The following is a 13692-nucleotide window of genomic DNA, read 5'->3' on the forward strand; positions in this document are numbered from 1 at the left end:
GCCAATCATCTAGGTTGCCCCTCTCCTTTATATTATTCCTGGCGGTGTCTTGGAGATATCAGGGTTTGTTTTCCTACCTTCAGAAGAAGCCATGAAGCCTGTGTGTGTGGTGTCATGTACCAAAAACTCTCCCAATCCATTTTGACACATTCATTTTCCAGCATCTCTCTGAGCCTTACCAAGAACAGGCTGTTTCTGTCGCTGTGTCTTTAAGGCTCATTTATATTAACGACCCTCTGTTCTGATTGGCTAACCGTTTGAAGAGTGAAACGTGAGACGCCGCAGCCCGGCAGCTACAGGTAGGAAAAACTCTCCGGTAATAAACAATGACAACCGCTCAACCGCTTTGAAAAAAACACTTTGTTAGTCTATTATTTCTTACAAAAATGATAATGAGCGAACCTTTGCGACGCCACAAAGTTATGGAAGTCCAAACGGCTCGTTTAGAGGCTCGCTTTTCTAATATTTTAGAATATATACTATATACTGTATATACTAAATATACTAGATTTTGTTGGCTATACTGTGCATTATGATACTTCCACGATGTTTAGATAGAACATCCAACTCCTTTATAATCAAAGAGGCAAGGGGAATCCAGTTTTACACCATATGGGACCTTTAATATGGTTTTCTCAAAGTGTCTGTTTTAGTGTTATTTCAATGTGCCCGAGTTTAGTGTTTTCATAGCAGTGTGTGCATTATGTTACGCTCTGCTCACTGCCGATCACCTGACACCCTCAGGGAAAAATGGAAGTCTCTTACAACCTTTATTGTCACATCCATACCTTTTTATTTGGGCCATCTTTGTTAGCCAGGACAGCAGTTCATTTCAAGCTAGGTTTGACACTGTACCGTTTGTATTTTAAAAGCAACAAAAAAGGAATAAATGACAAAACCTGTCTAATTACATTTGGCATGCATTGCAAAATGATTGGGGGAAATGTAAACTGGACATAGACAGGGGTAAATGGGCTACAACTCTAAATGGTATTCTCCGGTATTCTCCTTTTAATGTGGAGCAAAAAACATTTGAGAGTGTGAAGACGGTTTGGGTAGGGATGTAAAGTAGAGGGTTAAAGATTGAATCACCAGAGAAGCCAAATGGTCCATAGTAGCAGACCTGCAGCAGCAGCATAGTTAAAAGGGGAGAAAGTAAGTTCCTAAATTTCCTATTTCAAGCATATTTACAAATGAATTTTGCACACTTTAGAAATATTTCTCTGCAGACTAATACTCTGACTGCCTGTTTTTGCCTCCTCTTTCAACATTTTCTTACTCATAAGAGTTTCAGGGGTGAATTCACAAAAGGATTGCGCGGCTTTTGCTGACGCTAAACCTGTGCAAATAAGACAAAAAGAAACCGTGTAATTCACAAAGCACTCGCAAAGGGTGAAATGCACCGCTAACTGCGCTGCCACACAAATAGCGTCTCGGTGCTCCTGTGCTATTTGCACGTATTTAAATTAGGTAATATGCATACATTTGGCGCAAAATTGGCCCCTTTCTATGCAAATGAGCCTCATTGCAAAAACAGTCCAATTCACAAAGATCGGCGCTAATTGCCACACACAGTTAGAGTGAAATTATTAGCGTCTTCAGAGAGTTGGTGGTAATTGAAGCGCATTTATAAGGGGTGTCACGCCCAGACTTTCCAGTGATCATGGCAGCAGTGACTGTAGCAGGCGAAGGCATCGTAATGCCAGGCGTGCTTGTGAGCGGATATTTCGAAGGAGAATATCACTTGTTGATTTAACTGAGAATTGAATTGAATTGACCTTGCAAATGTCTCTGCAACAATTCCACCTTTGTGTGACCTAAAAAATAAAATTGTCTGTAAATACAGTCTGTAAATAATATTTTGACATTATTATTATTATTACTATAGAACTTTAACACAGATTGCTTCACAAACAAAAGCAAATAAATCAGTACACCCAAACAATCAATACAACTCAATCTCTCACTCTGAAAATATTTTCACTTATCTCACTAGTCAGCAGTGGGCTTTATTTTGGCCTAAAGATCCAGCACCATGGACAGCTCCGCTCAAACTCATTTATTACCTCCGCCAAGGAGGTTATGTTTTCGGTGCCGTTTGTTTGTGTGTTTGTTTGTCTGTCAGCAGGATTACGGAAAAACTACTGGCCTGATTTTCATGAAACTTCATGGAAGGGTGTAGCATGGGCCAAGGAAGAACCCATTAAATTTTGGAGCGGATCCGTATATTGGTTGCGCTTGCACATTTGCATATCATAGAAGACTGGATTGGCCTTGGCGGAGGTCTGCGCTCTCCGAGTGTCCTTCTAGTTTATTTTGGGATGCAGTGAGATGCAATGACAAACAAAGGATGCAGTGACAGGATGCAATTGTGTCATGAAAAATAAATGAATAAAGCTCCCCTACATTCTCCTTTGTTCTCCGCTTCGGTCTAAAAATTTCATTTTTCTCTTTCTCTCTGCCATTGTCCTGCCTACTGTGTTCTTGGAGCAAAGGCAACATTTATACTTTGCAATCAGACGCAAACCAGGGGCAAATTGCACTCAGTTGCAACAGGTTATGGGCGTGTTTGCGCTGGCATATCATTAGCGCAATATCTTTTGTGAATCGGTCCTTGAGACGGAGCAAATAGCGGTTGCAAATGATACGCAATTCATGGTGCTATTGGCGGCCGCAATCCATTCTTTGTGAATTCGCCCCTGAGTGTTTTCAAAAACTGTCCAGTAAATCTAATAGACAAAGACAGAAAAAATACCAGGTTTTCTGCTTTTTCCTTCTCTTCAAACATATGTTGTAGAAAAAAACAATGTAGGTACTGGAAGGTCCTCACAAACATAGTGGCACAAATGTGTGTGCTTGCACGTGTGTGTATGTGACCACCCACTGGACAATAGCTGGGGTGATACATGTTCTTTAGTGTAACTCAATTACATTTGCCGCTAAAGACACACAACATCAGTGGTAATCCATGAACAACAAGCAAGCGTGATCAATTCTCTATCAGCAACAATGTAGTGTTAGCACCGGTAAAGCCTAAAACCACACAGCAGCAGACAAACACTGCTGCTGTCACATGAAAACCTAGTATCTCTCAAATGTAAGCTTTTCAGAATTAAGATCAGCTGTCCTGGTTTCACATTAAAAACCGTGACAAAATTCTGTTTTGATTCTGTTTTGAATTGGTTACATGGGCCTCAAGGAAATTAAACTTTCTTATGAGCTATAGAACCATGCTAGCTTTTACTTAAAGCGGCAAAACTGGAGTTACAAGGTTTCTGTGCCACAACAGCACAATACTATTTGATGGTCAATAGGATTATACTGGAGGTCATGCTACGCTTCTCAATGTTAGATGGCAAATGCACACACATGTAGTTATCATGTTCTCTCTTTCCCTCTCACACACACACAAACACACTTGTCTTCCTATACATATATATATATGAACCATCCATTGACTCTACAGCCACCTTAACCCTTACCTTAACATAAACCTAATCCTAATTCTAATCTTAACCCTAAACCCAAATCCCAACCCTAAACTAACCCCTATAAGAAGTGAAGACCAGCCAAAATCTCCTCACTCCTAAAGGTCTAGAACTCAAACTGGTTCTCACAAAGACAGACGTACAAGAGCACACACACATACACACACATAGTTTAATGTGCATCCTTAAATGAGTATGCACGAACATACGCTCAGACACACTTGCACACTAAGGGTGGAGTGATGGACGGGCTGATCTAACTATCGCATGTACTGCAACACTGCACTGCATTGTTGCATCTGAAACAGAGAGACGTAGAGAAAGAGAGAGAGAAATAGACACATGAAGAGACACAGGGAGACAGAAGGTGATTGTCAAATCCAGTCGACACATTTCCTTGTGGAGAACGATCATCCAAAACTTTCAAAATTCGCAAGAATGTTTGAGATGGGCTTTGTGCTTGAGGTTGCACAATGAAGGAAAAATCCTTTAACACTAACTAAAGTGTTAAAACACTTTAACACTGTTAAAAAACAGATCATTTTCTTGAGGGCCATGTAACCAATTCAAAACAGAATTTTGTCACCGTTTTTAATGTATTCATGGGTCCATTTTGTCATTTGGTGCTGTATTTTTTTTTCTTCTTCTTCTGTGGATAACTGGCCAAAGAATTTTTTTCAGCTAGCTAAAACATCAACAGTAAACGTCAGGTTTTGGTGTCAGTCCCTCAGAATCAAAGAGCAAGAACTTCTTTCTAGAGACATTCAACAATCATACAGGGAGGAAGCCATTGTAGAAGAGGCAGAGAGATCAATTTCTACATTGAAAGTAGCCTCAATAGACCAGAATGCAATGCAGCCACAAGACATGTTGCACTTTGAGAAAGGGGCGACTCTCTGGAATTTTCTCTCTAAGGGGCAGGGGCAAAAAAATGAAAAAGGGGGCACCTCTTCTGCCCGCACCAACCTGAAGCCACCTGGGTTTGGAGGGCATAAGTGCATGCTGATATAGCAACTGGGCTGGGGTGAATATTAATTTAGGCTGAATTAGGACACACACTCTCTCTCTCTCTCTCTCTCTCTCTCTCTCTCTCTCCTCTCTCTCTCTCTCTCTCTCTCTCTTCTCTCTCTCTCTCTCTCTCTCTCTCTCTCTCTCTCTCTCTCTCTCTCTCTCTCTCTCTCTCTCTCTCTCTCTCTCTCACACTCACACACACCTTACACAAGAGTATGTCTTTCAGTGGCATGGACACTTTCTGAGAAGGCACTTTTTCATTTTTTCTTAGTGTTGTTAGGGTTAGGGTTAACATGTCACATAAACACCAGTGATTAGGTTAAAATAACTGGGATGATTAATCAAATCAAAACTTGGATACCAATCTACTCTACGATTAATGTTTTATTTTTACCCTGGTTAAATAAAGGTAAATAATAAATAAGGTAAAATACTTCTTACAGGTTAATGCATCAATCATTTTAATTTCTTCAAAACTAGTACTTTTACTTGTATTACTTAGGTACCAGGGTCGGCCCCAGGGTTTTGCTGTGGCCCCATAACACTAAAAAATGTGTATGTATAGAGCTCAAACCTGGGTAATAAGTTGAATTCAGTTTCTTCAGTGTCATTCAGCAACAATATTATACTTTCTATGCCTGTTCATCATTGCGTTCCATATTGAATTTCTTGATAACGTCTGGAGGCCTTGCTTTCCTGTATGATTTCACTGGAACAGTAGATCTATGTACTCAGCTGGAACACTAGTAGTCATATCAATGCTGTGTAGCAAAATCACAGTATACACTGTCAATAAAATGAGATGAACAAACATAACTTAGCCAACTAAATATAGAGAGAATAGAAAATCACTAAAAGTAATCAAGTATGTGATTCTTCTCAAGGTGATCTTATTGAGCTGTGAGTGTCTTTTACACAGCTCTGGCTCTCTCAGTGGATGAGATAAATGTAGAGTAGTGTAGCAGCTCCACTTCCATGTTTGAGTTTGACAACAGCATTTAAATTGCAGAACCAGACAAACAATTCATACGTCAAAAACATTAAAACAACTATAGATCCAATAGCCTATGTTTTCTCTACAACACTGTCTCTGTCCAGCTGTCTTGAATCCTCTGCATACAATGTTGACTGCAGTGCCACTTTCACTTCTCTACAGGAATAAAACAATACAGGAAGAGCATTATTTTATTTGATATTTTATTTTATAGAAGTTAGGGTATGTGTGGGGAGGGTGGGTTTAAAATGGGTGTTAGGGTGTGTGGGGGGGTGGTGGGTTGTAAACGGGGGTTGGTGTGTGTGTGTGTGTGTGTGTGTGTGAGTGAGAGAGAGAGAGCATAGGTGTTAATGTCTCAATTTCTTGAGGTAATTCAGGAAAAGTCAAATGTTGGAGTTGTAGGGGACTCCATCATCTCCTGTTTCTTCTCCCTTTTCTTCTTCCTCCCTTTTGGGGTCAGAAGCGTTATCAATCTCTTCATTGTGGAAGGCTTCCTGGACATTTTTCCTCTAGCCTCTTTCTCATCTTTCTCCATGCAGACCTTGAGCTTCATGGCCTGCTGGCAGGTGGAGAGGCCCATCTGTTTGTGGCGATGTCTGAGTTCCTCCATTTTTTGGAAGAGGAGCTCCTTCTCCTTCTGCTCTGCCTTAAGCTTAGCAGCCAGGTCATTTGTGGAGAAGGCCATCTTTCCCTGGATCAGCTCCATTTCTTGGTGAAGGCCTTTATTCTCGACCTCAAGCTGGACGTCCTGCTCCTCCTCCTCCTGACGAAGGGTCTCCTTCTCAGCCTCACAGGCCTTAAACTTGATGGCCTGCTCCTCCAGTTCTTGGCGGAGGTCACTCTTCTTGGCCTCGCAGGCCTTAAACTTGATGGTCTGCTCCTCCGGTTCTTGGCGGAGGTCGCTCTTCTCTGCCTCGCAGGCCTCAAACTTGATGGCCTGCTCCTCCGGTTCTTGATGGAGGTCGCTCTTCTCTGCCTCGCAGGCCTCAAACTTGATGGCCTGCTCCTCCGGTTTTTGACGGAGGTCGCTCTTCTCGGCCTCGCAGGCCTCAAACTTGATGGCCTGCTCCTCCGGTTCTTGATGGAGGTCGCTCTTCTCAGCCTCGCAGGCCGAAGAAGCGCACCTGTTTCTATTTTGTAATGAAAAAATTATGTTAGCAAACGAGAGAATCTGAGTTACTGGGCTAAGAAAGTTAGCAGCAGCATCAAGCTAGCTAGCAATAGTCAATTCGGTCCAAATTTCAATTAGCTACATTGATTCATTGACAGCCTACATGCTAAGAAATAATAGCAGGATATGTGATATATCGGCAGGTTTAAGTAATGGCTGCAACTCGTCACATAATTTTCTCGATAAGCGACACGTATCACAGTACAGTCTCCCTGGCTCGTTATCCTCCTGCTCTGTGAGTCTGTTGATAGCGCAGCTCTGTCTGCAGCACTAAACCTTGCTCAGTGCGCTTACACACACAGACGGGGTGAGGGACGTAAACGTCCACATGTGAGAAGAACAGAGAGAAGGGGCAATGCACTGTGCAGACGATCTCATTTGTGTTTTGCATTTGCTCAAATAGTTTTACTTGTGTCGCTACAATTTATTAACTATTCAGAAAATGCTTAAAATAAAATAATAAAATTATACTGGAAGGGGCATTTTATTCAGTTAAGGGAAAAGGGGAAGGTGCCCAAGCACCCAGAGCTCCCCCCTCTGCACGTGCCTGTGTTTGATCCAGTTCTGCACTATTAACTATAGCGCTGATTTGGTAGTGATGTGTCATTCTTGCAATGAATCTTCACCATCTGACACATCAAACGCACCATGGAGAACACAAGAACGCATATTGAGAAAGACCTACAGAGATCATCTTCACATCTGTCCATGTGATTGGTGTGTGTAAATCTTCAACACACACACACACACACACACACAGAGGATGAGGTAGCGATTGGACTAAGAGTTCACACTCCTTTGCCCTTGGTCACGCCGCTCTCATAGATTAAAGGAAGCGATTAAGGAGGCATCTTAGAGACGGAAAGGGAGAGAAGAATGGGGAAAAAAGAAGAGACAAAGACAGATGAACGAGTGTGAGAGTTAAAATGATTCAAAGAGGGAGTGGAGGAGGATAGGAGGGGATCATGACAAGTAAAGAGGGAAATGGAAGAGAGAAGATCTAAAGAACGGCGGCGAACACTTTGTAGCCCGCTTGACGCCGTGTTGAATTTCTTGTGTCAGATGAATCGCTTTAAACGTTACTGAACCCTCGCCAGCCTGTGTCAAGACAATTCATCTCAATTTACTTGGATGACAGTGGTGAGGCTGGACCTGCGGCAGTCTCTCTCTCTCTCTCTCTCTCTCTCTCTCTCTCTCTCTCTCTCTCGGCTCTCTCTCTCTCTCTCTCTCTCTCTCTCTCTCTCTCTCTCTCTCTCTCTCTCTCTCTCTCTCTCTCTCTCTCTCTCTCTCTCTCTCTCTCTCCTTATCTTGACCATTTTTTCCCACACCTCTCTATTATTTTCCTATGCTCTCTCAGTGTCTCGTGTTTTTCTACCTCTTTTTTTCCTGCTTTAGTGAATGGCATTTGAATGGAGGCTTTCATCCAAATGCCTCACACCACCATAAGTGCATGGGTACATTTCTAGAATGGGTGGCGCCCAATTATGCCGCATTCACATCATATCGGATTTACTATAAATACGAGCTGCTGACTTTGTCAACCTCCTAGTGGTAATTACAAGTAGGACGTGGGAATTTTTGGTAGGCTCTGATGTCTCCCACTTGGTGCCACAAACTGACACCGCTGACACTGATAGATTCACTGCCATGTTTGGCATAAACATGGCAGTGAATCTATCAGTGTCAGCAGTCCAAGGGTAATAGAAATCAGAATTATTATTTATATTCACATTAGTAAAATCAACTCTACTTACGAAAAGAGGTGAACAGATACATTTGTTTGTTTTAGGGATCCCCATTGGCTGGCACCAACAGTAGTCCATGCATAACAAATTGATACATATGATGCATGAGCGTGATAGGAGAGATTTTCCCGCACAATAAGCCCACCATCAATCAACACAAGCACACAGCGTCCTGTAGGACTACAGGTTTACTGTGTATTTTTCTGGTTGCCATGGCCTTGTTTATGTTTGGATCATATTATAATAGAATGCCACCAACCATGCTGAATCTTTTAATGATTCTGTTCTCAATGTGGTTCTCTGGTTCATACACTGTATTTCACAAAATTAACAAAAGCCTTTGTCAATACAATGAATGATTACATTTAATATACAAATTTCTCTTTTGTTTTATGGTGATTTCAGTCTAATTTTTAAAGCTTATCCCTTGACTAAATAATTGAGATAGACCATTATGTACCTGTGTGAGCCCATATAGCTCCTTTTAATGCTTTACAGGAATGTGTGATGTGTGTGATGCTTAACTCTACCTTCTAAATGACTGCTGCAAAGAGACTCATTAAGTATCAATGAGAATTGTTCTGAAATATGGGAGATTAACAGGAAAAACTGCATTACTGGAGAAGAAGAAAGGGTTATAACAAAGGAAAAATCTAGGAAAAAGAGGAGGTATGACAAATCATATGACAACAAAGACAAAATCTAAGTATACAAAAAAACAACACCGGCCTAAGAAAAATTGAAGGCTAAGATGGAAAAGAGGAAACAAATAGCTGTGACAGACCAACGTAAAACTGAAAGGCACAGGCTGATACCTGCCACTGCTCAGTCAGTAGATGAATAGTTTGGGTGCAGCGCTAAATGAATGTGTGCATTGTGGAGTCGCTGGTGAGACTTCCATTTAGTAGAAGAACGATGTTTAAACGGCAATCTGTAAAACTGACACATGGAAAAGAATGGAGAATGGTATATAGGGCCATTAGGCTTACACTCTCTTAAAAAAAACCAAAGGAAGACGTGATAAAACTAAAAGGAAGTCTGGTGAAAATGGTCCTTTGTCTCCGTCTCTTTTTATTTACTTCTATCTCCCTCCATCATCTGTCTATGTTTCAATCTCTTTCCCTCTCTTTTTTGTCTTTCTTTCTCTTTATCGGTCTCTCTCGGAGCTCCGATTTGCTTTACGACCCAGCGCAGTCACACGAGACGTGACTCACTCCGCCAGCTTGTAACAGCTGCAATTACAAAACCAAAAAACTTAATAACCGCAATATCTCACGAGCCGACCGAGCCGGCTCAGTGAAAACACGGCTCGGTGATTCCATTAGTGCCATAAAAAGTCTCCCAAAGAGAAGTGGAGATAATAAGGGTTTTATGTGTACGTCTTTAAACATCAAATAAAAGAACGGACAGGCTGAGATTCATCTGTAAACGGCTGTTTTTAGAGTCGCTGATAGGATTAGACCGATATATTTGTTTGCCGATATATCAGGCCCATATTGGCCTTTTATCTGCCAGTCAGTGTCATCCACCTCTGATATGATGGATATTATCTGGCCTACATGCTGTTTCAGAGGCTTTTCCATCCTGCTAAGAACAAAATTGAACGCTGAACGCTTCCAATTTAAAAAAAAAAAAAATTTGGCATGAAAATGGTTAAATTTAAAGTCATTGAATATTGGCACAAAATCTGCTATCAGCAGCTTCAATTCAAAAACATTGTTGTCGGCCTTCAAAAATCCCCAAAATCCTAGTCAATCATATATATAAGAAATAGATGGAATATCTATTATTGATTCCTAAAATGCAGCTTGAAACACATTTTAGTCAATACTTCCATAGCCAAGTTTTGCTTGTTCTACGCAAAATTGATGGTATTTTATGTATGCAAGTCAGAAGTCGTGTAGCCTGTAGTCAGCTCCACCAATCTGAAATAATGTATTAACACAGGAACCAATCTCGGCTCAGTTGGCTTGTTCCAGGATGGCAACATGCCAGAGAAAAAAACAGTAAATTGTGGTCTTCTGTCATTTAATTGACATAATGAAATGCTAAATCCCAAATAGGATGAAATCTATGTATTATAGTCAAATTTTAAAAATTCTGATGAGGCAATTGGCTTTATTGACTACTCAGGTCTTTTATTTCTGAATAACAAATCGTTGTTTCACATTTAGTCAGATCACTCAGGTGCGAACCATTTTCTTGATTTCTAATAGTACATTGATTTTCTAAAAGTACATTACTCCTTGGTTACTGCAGACAAACACTGGGCTAACAATGTCACAATATTATAGTACTTTTAATTTATTCTGAGAACACAAAACTTTTGATTGTTGGTTAGAGGCTGAACTGCAATTTTACCAGATTGGGGGCTTATTTTGCAATATTGACCAACTCACCATACATTATCCCTTCCACATGTACTCATGTATTAGATTTGCATTAGTATATGTGGGGATTCGCGTTCTTCCTGGCCTCCTGTATAGAGTAGCTTGGAGGGCCTATATGCTCAGCGTTCAGCATTTAATTGTTTGCCCTCGTTCAAGGGTCCTCCACAGTAATCCTTGTTACTTGAAGTGTCTTCAAGGTGTCATCCACTTAATTTCCAATGGGCTGAAGGTTTGACAAATGGCAGAACGTGTGGGATTGGATCAATACCAGACACTCTTCACTAGTTACTGGGCCAGTTGGATGAATTGAACCCTGTAACCAATGTCATTTCCCATTAGCACACATTGGCTGAGTAGCATCAAACCACTTACAAGTCTATCTCACAGTGATTCCCTCATTCTCTGTGTATACACAAACGCACACATAAACACGCACTGGTGGGCAGGCTTGCACACACGCACACACACACACACACTCTCACACACATGCACACACACACACATCAAGATTAACCTTCAGATGTGCTGCATAAGCTGTTTGCCGTGGTTACCTCACCAGTAACCTTTTCACAAGTATCCCTGCCTCTCATTTTCCCCCCACAATCCCTTGCAGCTTTTAGCTGTCAGCTTGGGGCCATTAGGAGCTGTCCGCCATCAAAATACTTCAATTATTTACCCCGGTAATGCCATTCTGCTCACTGACCAGACCTGACAATATGGGAATTCATGTATATCTCCCTCACACTGACAAATTGCCCATAAAACAGTGGAATGGGTTTTCCAATACAGGTTGATGATCTATATTGCTTTTAACAGGTGAATAGCTCACATATACTAAGAAAAAAATACTATTTTCAGGAATTTAAGAAAAAATTGACAGCCATACATTATCTAAACAACACATTTTTATCCATTATATAGTCTCATTGAAATCAAGATCTCTTTATCTAGAGAGACCCGAGAGCAAAAACATTTCTAGAAATGATGAAAATACACACTTTAATTCAATCAAACAGGGACATACATTATAGAAAACAATCACAAACATTGTTGAAAATGTGAGATGTCATTGCTGGAAAGTCACTGAGGGAGATAAGAAATTCTAATTTGCTTTGCAGTCTGTTCTATTTATCCATATACGCAAAACCCGGAAATACAACTGCTGACAGTCACGTCACTCACAACACTCCCTACACAATTGATAAAGCTAGTCTAAGTCAAGACACGTCAAAACCCTTATATTGGTGTGCCCTCCTTTCGTCCTCAGTGTGTGTTGTTTTGCCGCTGCACGAGGAAACGATTGTGGGGGAAATGTTCTTAATAAATGACAAGTAGACTAATGTAGAATCAATGGACGCTTAAGGTTTGAGATAATAAAAACACAAACAAACGTGATTTCTGGTCATTGTAAGGCAACTACGCAGGTTAATTTAATTTGTAATCCTGTGAAATGTTTCCAAATGTTGTTTTACCATTTGAAAAGCCAGAGATAGGGAAACAATCCACATAAATTGGAAGGATTTTTTTTCTTCCTTGGTGTGAAATCAAGGCGAAGACATCACCAGTGGAAACACATTTTCAGGGGAAACAACTTTTGGCACAATTTCTAACAGTAAAACAATGGGCCTTGTCACATTCATAATGGATGTGTGTATTTAATACTGAGCCCAGACGTCATGAAACATTCTTGTCCTCAAAGGTGACATGGTTCTCATGTGCCAAGAAAACATGAAGAGCAGAATTTATGATATGAGTTAGATTTTCTTTCCACTGTGATACGTGATGCAGAATTCATAACCCAGACTTCATGCATGGAGTATATTGCAAACACACCTGTGTGGTATTTCCAAATGTCACAAAAGCCATTAGTATTTGTAGCATTAATCTAGACACCGAGGCTGGATTTACATATGTACAAAAATTGTGATTAGAACTCTTCATGTGATCTTGTCATAGTTGTCTAAATACATCAGGTGTTTCCAGAGACCAGATCTATGCCACAAAGAGTTAAAAGTCAGATTTGTCTTGAATGATGCAACCAACCCATTTTGGAAAAGTGACCATGTTCAAAATCAATAAAGATGTGTGATACAAAAAAAAGAAAAAGTCAGATTTGTTGCTGTGTGAATGTGAGATTATACCATGCACTTCAATATGAGATGCTGCACTACCAAACATAAAAAGTTAAGTGTTTACCACAAAGCCATGAAATAGACTGGATGTTTTGTTATGCCTGTTTGGAATTAAGCAGTTTTAACATTAAAAAAAAAAAAGTGGGGGAAGTGTTTGGTTGGTTTGATTGCAAATCATTGAGCTAAAGTATACTGAACAAAAATATAAACGCAACACTTTTGTTTTTGCTCCCATTTTTCATGAGTTGAAATAAAAGATGTAAGACTTTTTCTATGCACACAAAAGGCTTATTTCTCTCAAATTTTGTTCACAAATTTGTTTAAATTCGTGTTAGTGAGCACTTCTCCTTTGCCAAGATAATCCAGGTGTGGCATATCAAGATGCTGATTAAACAGCATGATTATTGCACAAGTGTGCCTTGGGCTGGTCACAATAAAAGGCCACTCTAAAATGTGCAGTTTTATCACACAACACAATGCCACAGATGTCGCAAGTTTTGAGGGAGCGTGCAATCGGCATGCTGACTGCAGGAATGTCCACCAGAGCTCATGTTGCAGCATGATGATGCACGGCCCCATGTTGCAAGGATCTGTACACAATTCCTGGAAGCTGAAAACATCCCAGTTCTTGCACGGCCTGCATACTCACCAGACATGTCACCCATTGAGCATGTTTGGGATGCTCTGGATCGGCGTGTACGACAGCGTGCTCCGATTCCTGCCAATATCAGCAACTTCGCACAGCCATTGAAGAGGAGTGG

The 13692-nt window shown here is 40.7% G+C and overlaps 1 protein-coding gene across 1 annotated transcript in view; it reads right to left on the reverse strand.

The window, feature by feature from the left end:
- The window catches only part of LOC139925091 (cationic amino acid transporter 2-like), a 45706-nt gene extending 36823 nt beyond the window's left edge, over positions 1–8883 (reverse strand). The window contains exons 1-2 of the mRNA XM_078288907.1: positions 8870–8883; positions 6035–6623 (exon numbers count right to left, since the gene is read on the reverse strand). Coding sequence (XP_078145033.1) covers positions 6035–6623; positions 8870–8883 — 603 coding nt within the window. The remainder of the gene's footprint in view (positions 1–6034; positions 6624–8869) is intronic.
- Between the last annotated feature and the right edge of the window lie 4809 nt (positions 8884–13692).

Source organism: Centroberyx gerrardi, chromosome 15 (assembly GCF_048128805.1).
Source record: "Centroberyx gerrardi isolate f3 chromosome 15, fCenGer3.hap1.cur.20231027, whole genome shotgun sequence".
Classification (NCBI taxonomy): domain Eukaryota; kingdom Metazoa; phylum Chordata; class Actinopteri; order Beryciformes; family Berycidae; genus Centroberyx; species Centroberyx gerrardi.